General features: G+C 42.9%; 1 protein-coding gene across 1 annotated transcript in view; it reads left to right on the forward strand.

Moving 5' to 3' along the window:
- Positions 1-11085: 11085 nt before the first annotated feature.
- Positions 11086-15147, forward strand: part of plcl1 (phospholipase C like 1) — a 123990-nt gene continuing 119928 nt past the window's right edge. Inside the window, exon 1 of the mRNA XM_005475170.3 lies at positions 11086-12270. Coding sequence (XP_005475227.1) covers positions 12085-12270 — 186 coding nt within the window. The 5' untranslated portion in view covers positions 11086-12084. The remainder of the gene's footprint in view (positions 12271-15147) is intronic.

Consider the following 15147-nt stretch of genomic DNA (forward strand, 5'->3'; position numbering starts at 1 on the left):
CAGGCGAGTATTCCCTGTGGAGCATTCGCAACACTTTGACATACAGATCCTCCCCCACACACCTGGCAGCATACACAGCACAAGGGAATATTCGAGAAAACTTGGAAAATGATGTTTCTTTTTCAGAAATAAAGCACCAAAGCTCAGGTTAGCAACAAAAAATTGTATATTATTTACCAGGCTTGATTTGATGGTCTTAACACGCACAGAAATAGCTGTTCTGTGTCAGTGCTTCCACCTTAAGCTGTATAAAAGTGGGTTATCTGCTGACTGATAGGTGGAGTAGTGTTTCAGGCAGATTTCTTTTCATCTACTGAGATTATAACTGGAGCCAGAAGGCAACATGAAGAGCAAGGAACTAGCAGGAGAAGAGTATGCCTGAGAGAAGACGAGAACAGAGCAGAAAATAGATATGCCAAGTACAGCAGCAGGGAAAAAAAGAAACACGGGACAGGTCACGCATGGAAACCTGCTGGATGTGATAGCAGAAAAATATTTTGATCAAGGCCAATGCAGACAGAAGAGAAGGGTAAATGTCAGACATGTAGAGGGTTTACTGTAAGATTTAAATCTCTCATCAACAGCAGTGCAGAGAGGTAGTGGAGATAAGACCAGTTTGAAAAATGACAAAAAAGGAAAGGAAGTGTGTTCCAAACTGTAGTAGCTCATCAGACCGAGCATGCAGGGTGTCATGTGATGGGCTGGGTGCTACCTTTGGATCTGGCTTAGTCATCTTCATGGATGATGGCACAGGTGATGACAGCAGCAGGATTTTGCACACAAACAGTCCGTCTTGTTATGTACTCACTGTCACTGCTATGCACCAACTCTCACCATAGACTGTACAAGGATAGTCAGCCACACAGCTCAAACCAAAATATAGTGATTAGCAATTGTACACATAAGTGTGTCTCCAAAATGAGTCAGTCACCATATGTTTTGGTAAAATGCCCAAAATGTTTAGATTTAAAAGGACTAATTTGAAAACCTGATTGTTTTTTTTTTCTATTTCAAAGATCCTCCATCTGTGATGTAGCTCACTGCTTTCTGCATATTGAATCCTCAATGTTAGCATTTCAGCTGCTGCCGTGCTGGTTTTCTGAAGCCAGAATTGACCATATTTAGAGCCCAGAGTAGCTTTCTTTATCAACTAATGCTAACAAGCACTGTTAGCTATCTGTACCTGTAAACTGTATGGGTGCACTGACACACAGATGTAGCTGCAAACGACAGATCAGTAATGCATTAATAAACCAGAGTTTTCACCACACAAAACTTAATGGACAGGCTGCAGCTCACAGCAAGCTGTGTTTATTAATCAGGGACTAATAGCAGAAACATGGTTGAGAGCTCTATTCCAGCTTCAATGGGAGGCCTAGTAGACAGGTGCCATTAGAGGAACTCCAGCTGTTTGGCAGTTTAGCATCAGCTTGATTTTCTAGCTCCAGAGGCTGTGGCCTGTGCATCACCTAATGCCTCCTACTCTTCAGGTGGATTGCTGCCCTGAAATTCTCTTGTCACAAAGTTTCATGTTTTCCACCATCAGTGATTGCATCCGGGCTCTGAGGAGGCAAAGCAGCTGCAAACCCTGATGCCACCTCCATCGTGCTTCAGTGCTTGATGATATTTCAGTCCTTTTATTCACACCATTTTTACCCAGTGTCACGGTGTGTGATGGCAGACCGTGGGGAAGTGGGGAAGGAGAACCCAAATGCTGGACTCTTTATGATGAACAGTGCGTTTATTTACAGTGAAGTACATATAACACAACAAATCCCAGTGGGCTCCCCTGACTCCTGTGTTGTGTCTTTTCCCAAAAGTCCGTGTTTAGTGCTCTCCGCTCCCGTGTCTCCACACTCCCCGTGCTCGCTGCTCTCTGCCACTCCACGCTGCTCCTGGGGGAAACAATAAGCAGCCGTCAGGACACTTTAAAACTGCAGGCATTCACACAGTGAACTTGTCACACTAAGAAACTGACGTGGAGTCTCACACAACGATCCCACGTCGGTGGGAGCTCAATCACACTCTTAAATAGCTCCCCCGACGAGGCTGGTCAGCTGTGTGGCATCATCTTCAGGTGTGGCCACGCCCACCAGGCCTGAAGGTGCCTGCCTATACATATAAGCATGCAAACAGGGACAGCAGCACAGTGCAACCGTACGTATAAGATATTAAACAAGTCCACACTGACACCCAGTGTCTCTCTCATATAGTGGAAACAGAAGCACATTAGAGCCAAATAGATTTTCCCAGACAACTGCTTTGGTTTTACCCTGGGACCTTTTTCACTTTCCACAAAACCCCCCCAAAAAACGAGCTGAAAGAAATCTAAAGAAGATTTAAACCAGACTGCAATTTGTCACTTTTATTTTCCGTTGATGCTCATTTGATAAGCTACTTCCAAACATCTGAAAAACAAGAGCGCTCTGACACCTTCACCATTTATAAAACCTGTGCCTGCTATTCAGCTTATCGATCACTTAACTCATTCTTTTGTCTCTGTTCTTAGCTTATAGGCACTTTGTTTGTTTTGCACATGGAGCTGGAGCTGTCAGATAAAGCAAAGCAGATACGGCACAAATAGCTGCGCCTGAATAAACGTACTCAGTGCTACATGGTGACAAACTGCAAACATTGAGAGAAATATCCCCAAATATCCCCAAAAGCTAAACTGGAATGCTTCTGAGAAAAAAGCACGGACGTTGTTGATAATCACTAACAAGCTGACTGCAGTGTAATGATTGCTTTTAGCTTAACATTCACTCAGCTGGTGTAAAAGTATTTAAAACCCAGGGATTAGGGCTGATCAGCCACCCAGGTGGTGGATTATTGCAGCTTGTATTACAGCTAAATGTTTTTATAGCTGTCTGCGTGATTAATGGCAGAGTAAACAAAGGGAGGGTAGCGACTCATAGCATGTTTAATGAGATCTGATAAAGCACAAAAGGAAAGTGAGACACTGCAGAGAGCGAATGTATCCAAAGACAGAGTTTCCATGACACAGAGATGGAGCTTGTAGGATCGTATGAGCTGTTTCTCAGCATCGGGAGTTTGTTTTTCAAGGTCCTGACGAGAACAGCACGCACCCTTATGCTGACCAACATTTTACACACCTGCAAGAAGCCTTTACTCTGACTTTCTCACACCGCGGTGGCAGCATAGCATGAAGGCACGAGTTTCAGCAGAGGGACACTCTGGAGCAAAGTCATGTTCCTGTTTTCATCCTTTGCAAAGTTTCACCCAGGAGTCAAAGCACAAATTTAGCTGGCACCTCTTCTCAAAACTGGTTTGTCAAGTTGCAGCAGCAGTGAGCGTGCTCACATTTGAATGTCAATCATAAGCCTGGAATAAAAGTTTCAGTTTCAGCAAACAGGAAGCTGAATGAAGCTGAATGAATCTCCACTTTGGAGAGAAGTGGCCTCGTATCATCTTCTAGCTCTTTTTGCATGAATTACAAGCCTCATATTAAAAGATCACATTATTAAAACAACAGTAAACTTATTATTCTAAATGATAAATGATGCCACGTTGTCACACCTTGAAATATTTGAGATGCCTTCCCTTCACTTTAACCCTGACATGACCGTATTAAGGGCGTCACTGTGACATCAGACAGAGCCAAGAGTGGAAGATTGAGATTACTTGTTCACACGCTGACCTGTATCATGTGAAACGTAGCCATATTTAATATAAGCATGCATCAATCGAACACTAGTTATATGAGAGAGAATAAAGAAAAGCACAAATCCAGTTTACCTGCACCTGACCTGACACCTGTCTGTCTCTGCTGTGGTTTCATGGGTCATGCTACCTTTGCCTTATTATTATTTTCTGTGTCTGTTTTTGTTTTTTGTTTAAAGAGGGTGACTAATAAATCTTTAGAAAAAAGATTATAATCTTGGAAACTTGGGAACATTTTTCTTGTTTTACTCATATGCTAAATCCAGTTTCCCCCTAACAGAAAAGCCAGTGAGCTACCATTTTGCTCTGCACGCCTACTTGTTACAAGGAAACGATTGCTCCTGTGGTAAAATAACGTACACAGCTTGAATAGTCAGGCTTTGTGCTTTCAAACAATACATGATTTGATTCAGCAATAGGCCAGCGTCAATCAATTCAAAGTACTTTTATTGCCTAAAGCAGGGAGACACTGTTAGCAAAAACAAGGCTTAGCTGTGAAGTCACATCTACGTGGGAGAAGGTGAATTCAGCATGAACCTGACGATCTGACGGACAGGATGAGAGCAGTGGACTGATAAGACAAAGAAATAAAAAGTGCATTTCAAGTTGAGAATACCGGCTGGTTACAGGCCAACTTAGAGACTTTCACTCGTAACTTTTAGAGAGCAGAAAGAATAAGTCACATATGCAGCATCCGTATTAGGAAAAGTTTGTAGGATTCCTGCCACTGCTCCCAAACAGCTGATGAATGAATCACAGCTACTGCATCGTGCCTGTGGCTCAGACGAGGTGGCTGACCTTCATCACCATCTAAAGACGTCGGATTCACATTTTCAGAGCTGATTCTGTTTTCTTCCTGTTCCCTTTAAAAAGACAGAGACTATTAAAATATTCTGCAAGGTACCAGAAAAATCCAACTTAGCAGTAACAAAAACGCAGATTTGTGTGTTTTACTTTGTGTGTTTCTACGTCCTTTATGTGCCAGTGCTTGCTCTGAATATTGAGGAATAAATAGTGAGATAATTACAGCAGTGTAAATAACTAAAAGCAAAAGATTCCTCTCTGCTTTCTCTTGTTCTTTTCCCACTATCATAAAGTTCTTCATGCTCTTTCATGTTCCTGTCTCTTTGACCCAGGGCGTTATAGTTAAACTTTATAGTTTGTGTTTATTTGAATATCTTCTGTTTGCTTTCTGTTACTATATTTTCTTCATGTATTTCCTGAGTGCCTTCAGTCTGAAGCTCTTAGTTCCTGAGTACAGTTTTGTTTATATTGCTTTCCTTTTATTTCTCGTTAAGTCTCCATTTCTGTTCTTGTTCCTGTTGGATATTGATAATCTTTTGCTCGTGTCTTGCTTTGACTTTTACTTCCTTTATCTTGTATCCCATGATTGGTTACACCTGTTTTTTAACTCACCTGTTCCACATTCACTGGATCAGCCTTTGTGTATTTAAACCCTCAGTTTGTGTCTGTCCTTTGTTGTGTCGTCTGCTCTGTGTTTTGCGAGTACTTTAGCCTCTGAGTATCCTGCGCCAACTGTTCCAGGAGCTTCTGTAAAACTTGTATATGTACATGTCACATGAGCCTTAGGGGGTCTCCACCTCTGCTGCTGGCTTGGTCAAAGTCAGTCCTCAGCCAAGCCACTTGACGGTCTTCCTCGCTGGTTGCGAGCCTCCAGAGGAGAATCATGACGTGCCCCATCTCCTTCATCGCTGCCTGCTGCCTCCTTGACCTCCAGTCTCCAGCGTCCTGCATTTTGGCTCCACAATATACTATTTATATAGCAGAATATGATACAGAAATGTCAAGCTGTTCCTTTCATTTATTTTTGTTGATATAAACATAGCCTCGAACAGATGAAATAGGATGGAATTGTTTAAAACTACAGAAGAGATTTTCCTTTGAATGATTTTGTACTAAAATACATTTAAACTCCTGTAACAGTAAAACAAGCTTCTCCATGTTCCTGGTTATCATGGAGACAAGCTTCATAACCAGAACAATAAGTACCACTCTATTTATTACATGTCTAAAAACAAGCAACGGTGATTACACCTCCGCCCACCTGAAAAGCCCTGCAGCACGTGCTGCTGTGCATATTAAACACACACCGTGTAAATAGAAATGTACATCCAAAGGAATGTGGTAAAAAGAAAAATATATACAATGTTTAAAACTGTATCCGGAGGAACAGTGTGTGAGGTTTATTGAACTAAAATATCCATAATATTTTCTGCAGTATATAACACTGCTTTACGGGAACAGCTTTCGAGCTGGTGTGGCCACCTTTATTCAGCAGAAACAGAATGATGTGGTTTGCATAACTGCCACCTGCTACACAACAAATTCAAGGGAAGACAGCTGACTTTAACCATAACTTGAATCACTATGCATGATTATAACCACATGTATGTGTTGCGCTCGTAGACAAACGTAGCCACAATTACACAATGTAGGATTCATCTCTTTGATATAAACGTGCACAAAGCAGGAAAGAGATTTTCTCACGGTGCACAGGTGGATTCATGAAATCAGCAGCACTGGCACACCTGGAGGCACTGAGCGTGAGTGCAACACATTTTCAACACATTCACTTGAAAAAGAAAGAAAAGAGAAAAAGCATTTGCATATATTTCATTAAAATTTGTGTCTGTGTATGAAAATGTTGTGTGGTGTGTGTGCATTATGCAGATACCTGAAGGTCTTTTCAGTTTAAAGGGATATTATTGAGAAAAGATATAATAAATAACTAAATAAACAGCCAACAGCAGCAACAAATAATGAGAACCGTTAAATCAAAAATAAAAGGGAAACAATAAATATCGAGAGAAGTTTTTAATCTTCAGGATTATTGTACATCTATTTAACTGATAAATTAACAGTTATTACCTGTTACAGTAATGTACAAAACAAAGTCACAATAAAATCCCCATACAGCATTTCCTGTTACCCTTTAAGGAGAGGTCAAAGGTCAAACATGACAGCACTATCCATGTTGGTTTTGATAAAGATAGTAAAGCGGGGCGAGAGAGGGGAAGACATGCAGCAAAGGGCCGTTGGTTGGACTCAAACCTGGGCCTACTGCTCGTGGTCCTTAAGGCCTGTGGTTGCCCGCTCATCCTGCTGAGCTAAACCGACGCCCCCTTATACAGTATTTTACAGACATTATATAGACAATACACTCTGCACTTTATAGTGTCATAGAATTATAGTTTCTAAGTTTCAAAGTGTTTTGTCAGTTTTGGACCAATAAATCATGAAGTTGACCTTGAAGGCCTCGGTGGCTGTAAGCCAGATTTTAATGTTAACATGAGCCCGCTCTGCAACTCTAACACATTCTATCAGCATGCATTCAAAGTTTTTCAAGCTATCGTGCTCATAGACAGAATGAAGAAACACATGCAAACACTACCAAAAACACAACAGAATCATAATTATTAAACAGAAACTAGAATTTGAAATGATAATAAAGGGAGGTACTGTGGTGACAGCTGGGAAACTATGTCAAGACCTCAGATGCAACCCATGGTGGTTCAGAGGGGGTCAGTCTTGGTCAGGAGTGTTTTTCTGTCGTTCTGTGGTCAGTAAATTATTCTTTTAAATAAATTAATGGGTATATGGTGTAACATTCCTCTTATCCAGACAAGATTAGCTGCTCTGGTTGCCCCCAAAGGCCGAGGAGGATGCTGATCTAGGGCATACCACAGTATGTCCCAGTGCTATGTGTGGCTGTAGCCCCAGCTATCTGAACCAAACCAAGAAGAGTCAGGACTGGATTCCAGGTGTAGTGTTTGCATGGTAGGAAGCTGTTCTCACTGCTGTTCTGTGGGAAGATTAATCCAGTGGATTATATGTAGTGATGCCATTGATTTCCAAATTCAAAGTATAGTTGTTTTTGGCAGCTGTTAGCGAGACAGGGAGCAGGTTCCTGAGTTTTCCTTGGATTATGTTAAGTTCTGGAATAATATCAAGCAAGCAGCGTGATAGAGATAGAGGGTTTCCACGGCTCACAGTAGTGGATAATCTCTCAGTTACTGCCATCCAAAAGGAGTGGACGGGGGTGACGAACCCACGTGGCATGAAAATCATCATCTGTGCTCCTTGAAGTGCACTGTGAGCAAGTGTCTGTGTTACTTAAACTCATTTAAACTTAAAATTTAAAATGTGGATCTTTGACACTTTCATTACCAACGTGTCTGACATAATTTTATTTATGTTTTTAAAAATATGATTGTATGAATTCAGCTAACTTTTCGATGGCCCTGGATCCCCAGAGCTCACCCATAGCATCACTGCTGTCCATGTAAAATTACTTCAGCTGCAAGATATATGATAGGCTCCTGTCAAAATACTGGCTATTTAAAGTCACCCGTGACATTTCAGCAGTATTAAAATCGAGGCCATTCATTAAGCCTCCACTTATTCTTTCTGAGCCATTCCTTGGTGGATTTGCTGGTCAGCTTAAGATCATTATCTGGATCAAACGTCTACTTTGGAATCTGCAATTTTCAGACAGCTAGTGTCACATTATGTTCAGGCGGCCTCTGATATGTTGGAGAATTCATAGTTTAAATAGGCCTAATAGGCCTAATATACTTAATCTCATGCACATTATATTACTATTACAGATTTGAAGGTGTGGTAAATGTCAGGGTGTACTCTTTTCATGTGATATACTTTTACATTGCTGTTCATGATGAAAATGAATACAAAGTGGCAGTTTTATGTGTAATTTGAGAATATAACATATTTACATATATATATATTTTTAATAGTGTTTTCTTTAAAAGTCATGAGCTTCCTTGGGATGGACTTAGTGTTCATGAAACCTGGACACTATAATGCAACAATCTGTGCCTCCTCTCCTTTTATGAGAAAATATAAACAAATGAATTCCTTCTTTCTCCGAACAAACCAGCTTGCATACTTACTAGCAGTGAGGTGCCACTGGCCAGCTTTATGCACTAATAGGCCTCACCCACTGACCAAATTCCACAGCTGTGTGGCTAAAGGTCCAGCCACACACACACACATTCATATCTACTCAGTTGGGAACACCTTCAAATAATAATTCAGGGGTTTCAGTGAGTTTAAGCCAAATCTCGACCAGCTTCAAAGTGTTTCCACTACAGGAGAAGGGTGCTGAAGTCCAGCTGGGATTTAGGACTCTTTCATGTTGGCTTTGTGGCACAAAGGTATATTATTTCACATCAGCGTTGTAAGTATGTTCTCTCTGCAGGATCTGCTTAAACAGGAATATTGTTGATGTATAATGGCAGAGGCTCACAGTCACACCTGTTCGTTCAAATGGATTTAAACTCGATCTAATTTCACATTATTTATGTTTTAAACTGGGATTTTTAGGCTCCTAGAATAAGACTGTTGGGACTTCATGATGAGTTCGAATTAAAAATAATTTTTGAAATGCGACTGGAAAGTATTTAGAGTTGACCGCCATGACATTTAACACATATATCCATGATTCCCAGAGGATGAATCCCATAAGTGACTTTCAGCTGCTCCCTTACTCACACTCGGTCACCACAGCAGGTAGCTTCACATGTTTGAACCAGCAGATTTTTTTTTTTTACACCAGATGGTCTTCCTGCCACAACTCCAGAGGGATCTGTGTCTCCTACCAGGATTGAACCAGGGATTTTCCATGTGGTAGGTAAAAGAGGAAACGAAGAGCAAACACCTTTTATATACGATGATAATCTTTTTGCTTAGCAGTGCTGCTTTTAAGGACAAGATAGCCACGTTCCCCAGAGGATGAATCCTATGGACTCTGATGATCTCCTGACTTTTCTTCAGCACCTCTTGGTGGTTTATGTTAGGTTATTAATAAAATGTCTTAACAGCTGAGGCAGTGACAGCCCTGAGATGTCTCAGATATTCTTGTTCCCCAGAGGACACCGATCATACCTTAGAGCATTTGTTTTTAATGAAATGAAGACTTGTTGAACTCCTAACTGTTCTTTCATGGCCTCCTAAAGGTTTGTACTTGGTGGTTAATTAAATGTCTTAACAGCTGTTGCATGGAGGGAACCACCCCCCCCCCCCACACACACACCCACCCACCCACCCACCCTTTAAAAAACCCCTGCGTTCTAAATACTTTATTTATGTTTTTAAAAAATAATTTTTCTCCCAGATAAATTCTACCCTTTCTTTAAGCTTGATGATTTCTGTCTGTAGTATCTAAATTACTTTCAGTTTGTGGCAGCTCAGGTCAAGTTCTAGAAACATCTCAAGGATTATCAAGGGATGCATCTGACCTCAGCCTAACGAAACAGCAAAGCGTTCAAATACTTTTATAAATGAGAGACTGGAGTTAATTGGCTTCAGGAAAATACATGGTTCACATCCAGGCGCAGAGTGGTGAGGTGGTCAGCACCTGTCACCTGCTTTGAATAATGTGGTTGGCTGGGGTTCCGGCTTCCTTCCACAGTCCAAGGACGTGCGTGTTAGACTGTCAGCTGTCCAGGGTTTACCTCGCCCGAGACAATTAATGGATGGGTGTTTTGCATCCATCTTTGCGGATACTTTGTGGCATCTGTCTGCATCAGTTCACCCTGTTTATACGTCACTGAGCGAGCAGTAAATCCCTGTTGCTGCCTCTTTGACCCTGACCTCTGACCTCGCTGGAAGAGGCTGCTGCTGTAATGAATGAATAATGTAACACACTTTTATTGCACCTGTGCACTAGTCATTACTGGTTGCCTGTCACTCTAAATCAGCATCCACTGGACTATGATAAAAGGTCAGAGGTCATAGGTCAGGCTTGAAGCTCAGTTCTGTCTCAGTTCTCAGTTGCCTGACCATGAAACCCAGAAGACGGGTTGGTCCTGGATAGTTTGATGAAATGGTTTGTTTGGATGGGAAATTCCCGTTTCCCCGCATTCCTCTCAGTGGGTCAAAAATATGTTTTACACTAAAAAAAGAAGATCAGATTCTGTGCAGAGGCTCACTGGAAATGTTTTTATTTTAGTTTCATTATCTGGTTTTCAGGCCATGTTCTACAGTATTTGGGAGTTATATGTGTAGCCTGTGGTGTCTAACAGCATTAGGTATAAAAGCTATTTTTCCATCATATGAGACCTGAACCTAAATTTTACTTTTGTTATTCATTGTTATTGTTTGGCCAGTTTATTTATAAATTTTGGGTCCTGAAAACATCAGACTATAGTCAGAGTCAGCACATCATTTGTCTTTTGCTCTGCTTGCATCTAGTTTTGATGTCAATCAAAGAAAAACACCAAAAACAACATTTTTAAAAAAGTATTCATTCATTTACACTGAAAACCTGCCTAAACTGAATGCGTAACATCTGTTCCTCCTCTAATCCAGAAAGCTGAGCTTAATTAGAATCAAATATATGATCCATTTCAGCACATCGGACACGATTTGCTAACTCTGTGCGGATAAAATGGTTTAAATATAGGCTCAGCTGGGAAATACAAACAATACATTATCCCACATAATGTCCTGTCAGCTCCTCCCCACCAAGTGTTAGGAGTCTCTCTCGGTCCCGTGAACTCGGTCGTCCACCTATCGGAGGCTCTGAGTGGCTCGGATCTCCCCAGCCGCCCCGCGCACTGGCTGCTCCGCGCGTCATTCGTGCTTTTTGGCCGGCGTGTGGGAGGAGCTGGGTAGAAGCGGTGAAGGGAGGGGTTCGCGGGCAAGAGGCGGCGCGACTGTCAGTTGTGTTCCGCGTCCTCGTCAAAAGTGGGCTGTTGTTGGCCTGAGTGCAGTCAGCACAGCCGGAGCGGCTGTTTCAGTGAGAGCGACGCACCGCGAGGAGGCTCAGGTTCGCTCCTCTCCGCACTTTGACGTCCTCGAGCTGTGGGAGGAAGGCAGGGGAGCAGCGCAGCCACGCAGGCTCTACTCTGAAGTGTCCTCCAACATTTTCTCTCCAGTAGCAGAAAGAAAGAAAGGAAGAAAGGAAAGGCGCTCCCTCAAGCTTTACGCGCGCTCCCATGTAGTCCCGCTGTTCGAGCAGCAGAGGAGGCGGACGGGAGACGGAGAGGACTTGTTGCGCGTCTTCGGGGGACGCATCAGTTCAGCTTTCATCCAAGTGTGTCTGCGCGCGCATATGATGCTCTGATTGGAGCGGGCATGGACTGTGGAGATCAGCTCCGACTAACAGCCTGAAGTCAGCGCGGATTTGTGCTTAGCGACTGAGAGAGTCTGCTCACAATCAAGGAAACCGGGGTGCTTAGTTTCCTCCAGGCGGACAGAGCTGCTGCTGCTGTCGGTGCTCGGGTGAAGACAGGACTCGATTCATCTTTAAATGGCATCCAGGCTCAGCAGAGGCAAACTTTATTCGGGTCAGATCCGACGAGTTGATTAATTTTTCCTCTCAAGTTACTTTTAAATCAACTCCTCCGTATCCTCGTCGACATGTCTGAGCGTGATGGATGTGGAGATGGGCTGTGCAGCGACGAAGCGCCCGACTATATTCCACAGAGAGCGCCCCGCGGTCGGCGCAGCGGTGTCATCCTCCCCGGCGGCGGCGGCGGCCAGGACACTGATACCATCCTGCTGGAGTCGGTGAAGGCGGCACCTCGCCGGAGCAGCATCATTAAGGTAGTGTAACCCCAACCCAGCCTGCCACACTGTTTATTTATTCATTTATTACTTGTTGTTCTGGGTCAGTTTTCCCGTTAAGTCATGAGAACATGAGCCCGAACGCCAATCCCTGACTGGATCCGTTGGATCCACTTTGATTCATTCAGGGTTGGGAAATGGCTCAACAAGTGACACGCCTCCTCAGGAGGAAGCCTGTGAAGCTGCAGGGACGAAACATTTTGGGAATAAAATTTCACAGCTTGCTTTTAAATGTTTTGACTTTCCAGTCCCTGTGACGCCAGGGTTCACGGACCACTGCACCTTCCCAGTGCTATCCAAGAATTTAAATGGCGCGGATGCATGCCAGCACCCACGCATGTCATGGCACACTTCCAGCTTATAATGCCTATAGTGTATTTTATCTTTTAGGTAACATGTGCATCACGTAAACGTCCACAGTTTGCGTCTTTATCATTTGAACAAACAGATGAGCTGAGCAAAGTATGCACAGTTCTGAGCCAGCTGCAGGGAGAGGATCGTGCACAGCAAGGGTAGAAGAATGAGAGTTGTTTATGGATGAAATGCTCTGATAAGATCATCTTCACTGTGCTTCCCTGCACTACGCATACTTCCATCCTGGCTCACACAGTAAATAAATGTTACCTGGTTCAACTCAATCTCACTGCGGCTTACGCTGGAACGACCCCTCACCTGCTGGCCCCCTGACCTCTGACATGCTGCTCCAGCCTCACCTGTGCTCGGATTGCAGGTCACTAAACTTTCACAAGGAGCAGAGTGAGGAGGATCGTGTTCGAGGGATGTCTAACATATCTGCTCAGCAGGATCCTCTCCACCTCGGCTCACATGTCACCTGACTTGTAGCAGCAGTGTATGTTAATAAGTGCTCAAACTCCAGGTACCGAGCTACTTAAGTACAATTTTAACTCTCCTGTTGTCCTGGGGTCATTTTTTACCCCAGAGGACAAAAGGAGTGTGGCAATCAGGAGGACATTACGAGGGTTAAGCTTCTTCTCCTGCCTGTATGAAAAATTCACAATGTAAGAAATGAATAAATGAGATCAATCGTCACTAAAATTTCATAGTTTCCGTATCACTGGTGTAGCTCACCTGGGTGGGCAGGTGACTCATATACTGTGAAGCTATTGCTATTGTGAGGCCTGGGTTCAAATCTGCCTTGGGGTCAGTTACTTCTGTCTGTTCTTTCCCAGGGTTCCTGTCTTACTCTCCAGTGTTGTGTCTCAAGTAAACCCCCCTTTTTTCAGTGCTAGGGCTAAATGTGGACTAAATGTGGATTTGGAGGTATATATGCACATTACTCGACACCCCTGAATCAACATCTTTATTTGTATCTCAGACAGTGTAATACATTAGTTATTAGTTTTTTCTGTAACTGTGACTGCTCTCAGTTTGTGAAGACAAAATTTTGCTCCCAGTTCTTATATTGTGATGTTTGTGCTGTAGTCCTTCATTCACATTAGAGCCAAACACTGAGGTTTATGACCTTCTGAGTCCACTTCCCATCTGATGCTATCAGGTCACTCCCATATTTCATGTCAGCAGTCAAGTCACATGGGATGGTGACGATTCTGGCCCTCATCAGGGGTGTACACAGGCAGAGAGAGTCAGCCCCATCTGGGTGACCCAGCTGAACACAGAGTCCTTTGACAGCTGCCGGCAGAGGAAGTAGATAAAAAGATGGACGGAGGAGAAGCGTGATGTCGGTGACAGCCACCGTAATTAATGGAAATGTGTCAGGATGTCAATTACTGCTAACGATTGAAACCAAATCGGATCGTAATCCACCGAAAAACCCCAACTTTCCCCGATTCATAAAGTGACTGTGATGCACTGCTCATTGCTAACCTGTGTTTGGGAGGAAAAGACCTTTCACATCCTCTGATAATAAGAAAGGTTGTTAATATCAAAGCTATAGTCTCACCTTTTGGTGTAGAGAAACCATGTAGAAATATGTGGATATAACTGTATGGACAAGGACAGTTATTGTGCATTAATTAGTTGTTGTGTTACATCTTTGGAAATCATCCCCAACAGCAACCACATTAACTAAAGCCTCTTAAGAAATTTGAAATGACTGCTCTGTTTTTTTAAAGTTAAAAGTTCGTCAAAGTTTAAAAGAAGATGAACAAAACAGCCACAGAGACACTAAAGCTGACCTCAAAACTACCACAGAGAGACTCAAACATACAAAGAGATGTAAAAACTGATAAAGTCTGGATTTATGCATCATTTTCTAGTATGATTGCCGGGTGTAGGGTTGGTCCTCTGGTCTCCAGAGTGTAGAAAGACTCCTAAATTATTTGATGGTTCACTCCTTTCTGCAGTCGCTGTTTTCTCTATCAATTTATCGTCTGTAATAGGTCCAGGATGTTGTCAGAGTTAAGGTTGTTAGACTTGTCCAGCCATGGTCAGAGGATTGCACTTTTAATTTATAAAAACAAAGCAGGAGGGACATAGTGTTCAAAGTGAAGGAGACGTTTTTTCCTCTGTCTACACACACAAACTGTGATCTCTTGAGATGAAACCAACAGAGCTTTTTACTTGAAAGATGTTACCCTTTACCTTCAGTGAAAGTGAAGTGAAAGGACGCGGCTGCTTCCTTCACATCTCACATTACTATGACAACAAATGCTCACGTGCCTGCAACACCCACACAAGTTACATGTCTGTGGGCACACACACACACACACACACACACACACACACACCCCTGTTATTGCAGAACACTCCATCAAAACACACACACACACACACACACACACACACACACACACACACCCCTGTTATTGCAGAACACTCCATCAAAACACACACACACACACACACACACAGACAGCTAAGTCAGTCCTTGTCCAA

The sequence above is a fragment of the Oreochromis niloticus genome, linkage group LG16, assembly GCF_001858045.2.
Source record: "Oreochromis niloticus isolate F11D_XX linkage group LG16, O_niloticus_UMD_NMBU, whole genome shotgun sequence".
In the NCBI taxonomy this organism is placed as follows: Eukaryota; Metazoa; Chordata; class Actinopteri; order Cichliformes; family Cichlidae; genus Oreochromis; species Oreochromis niloticus.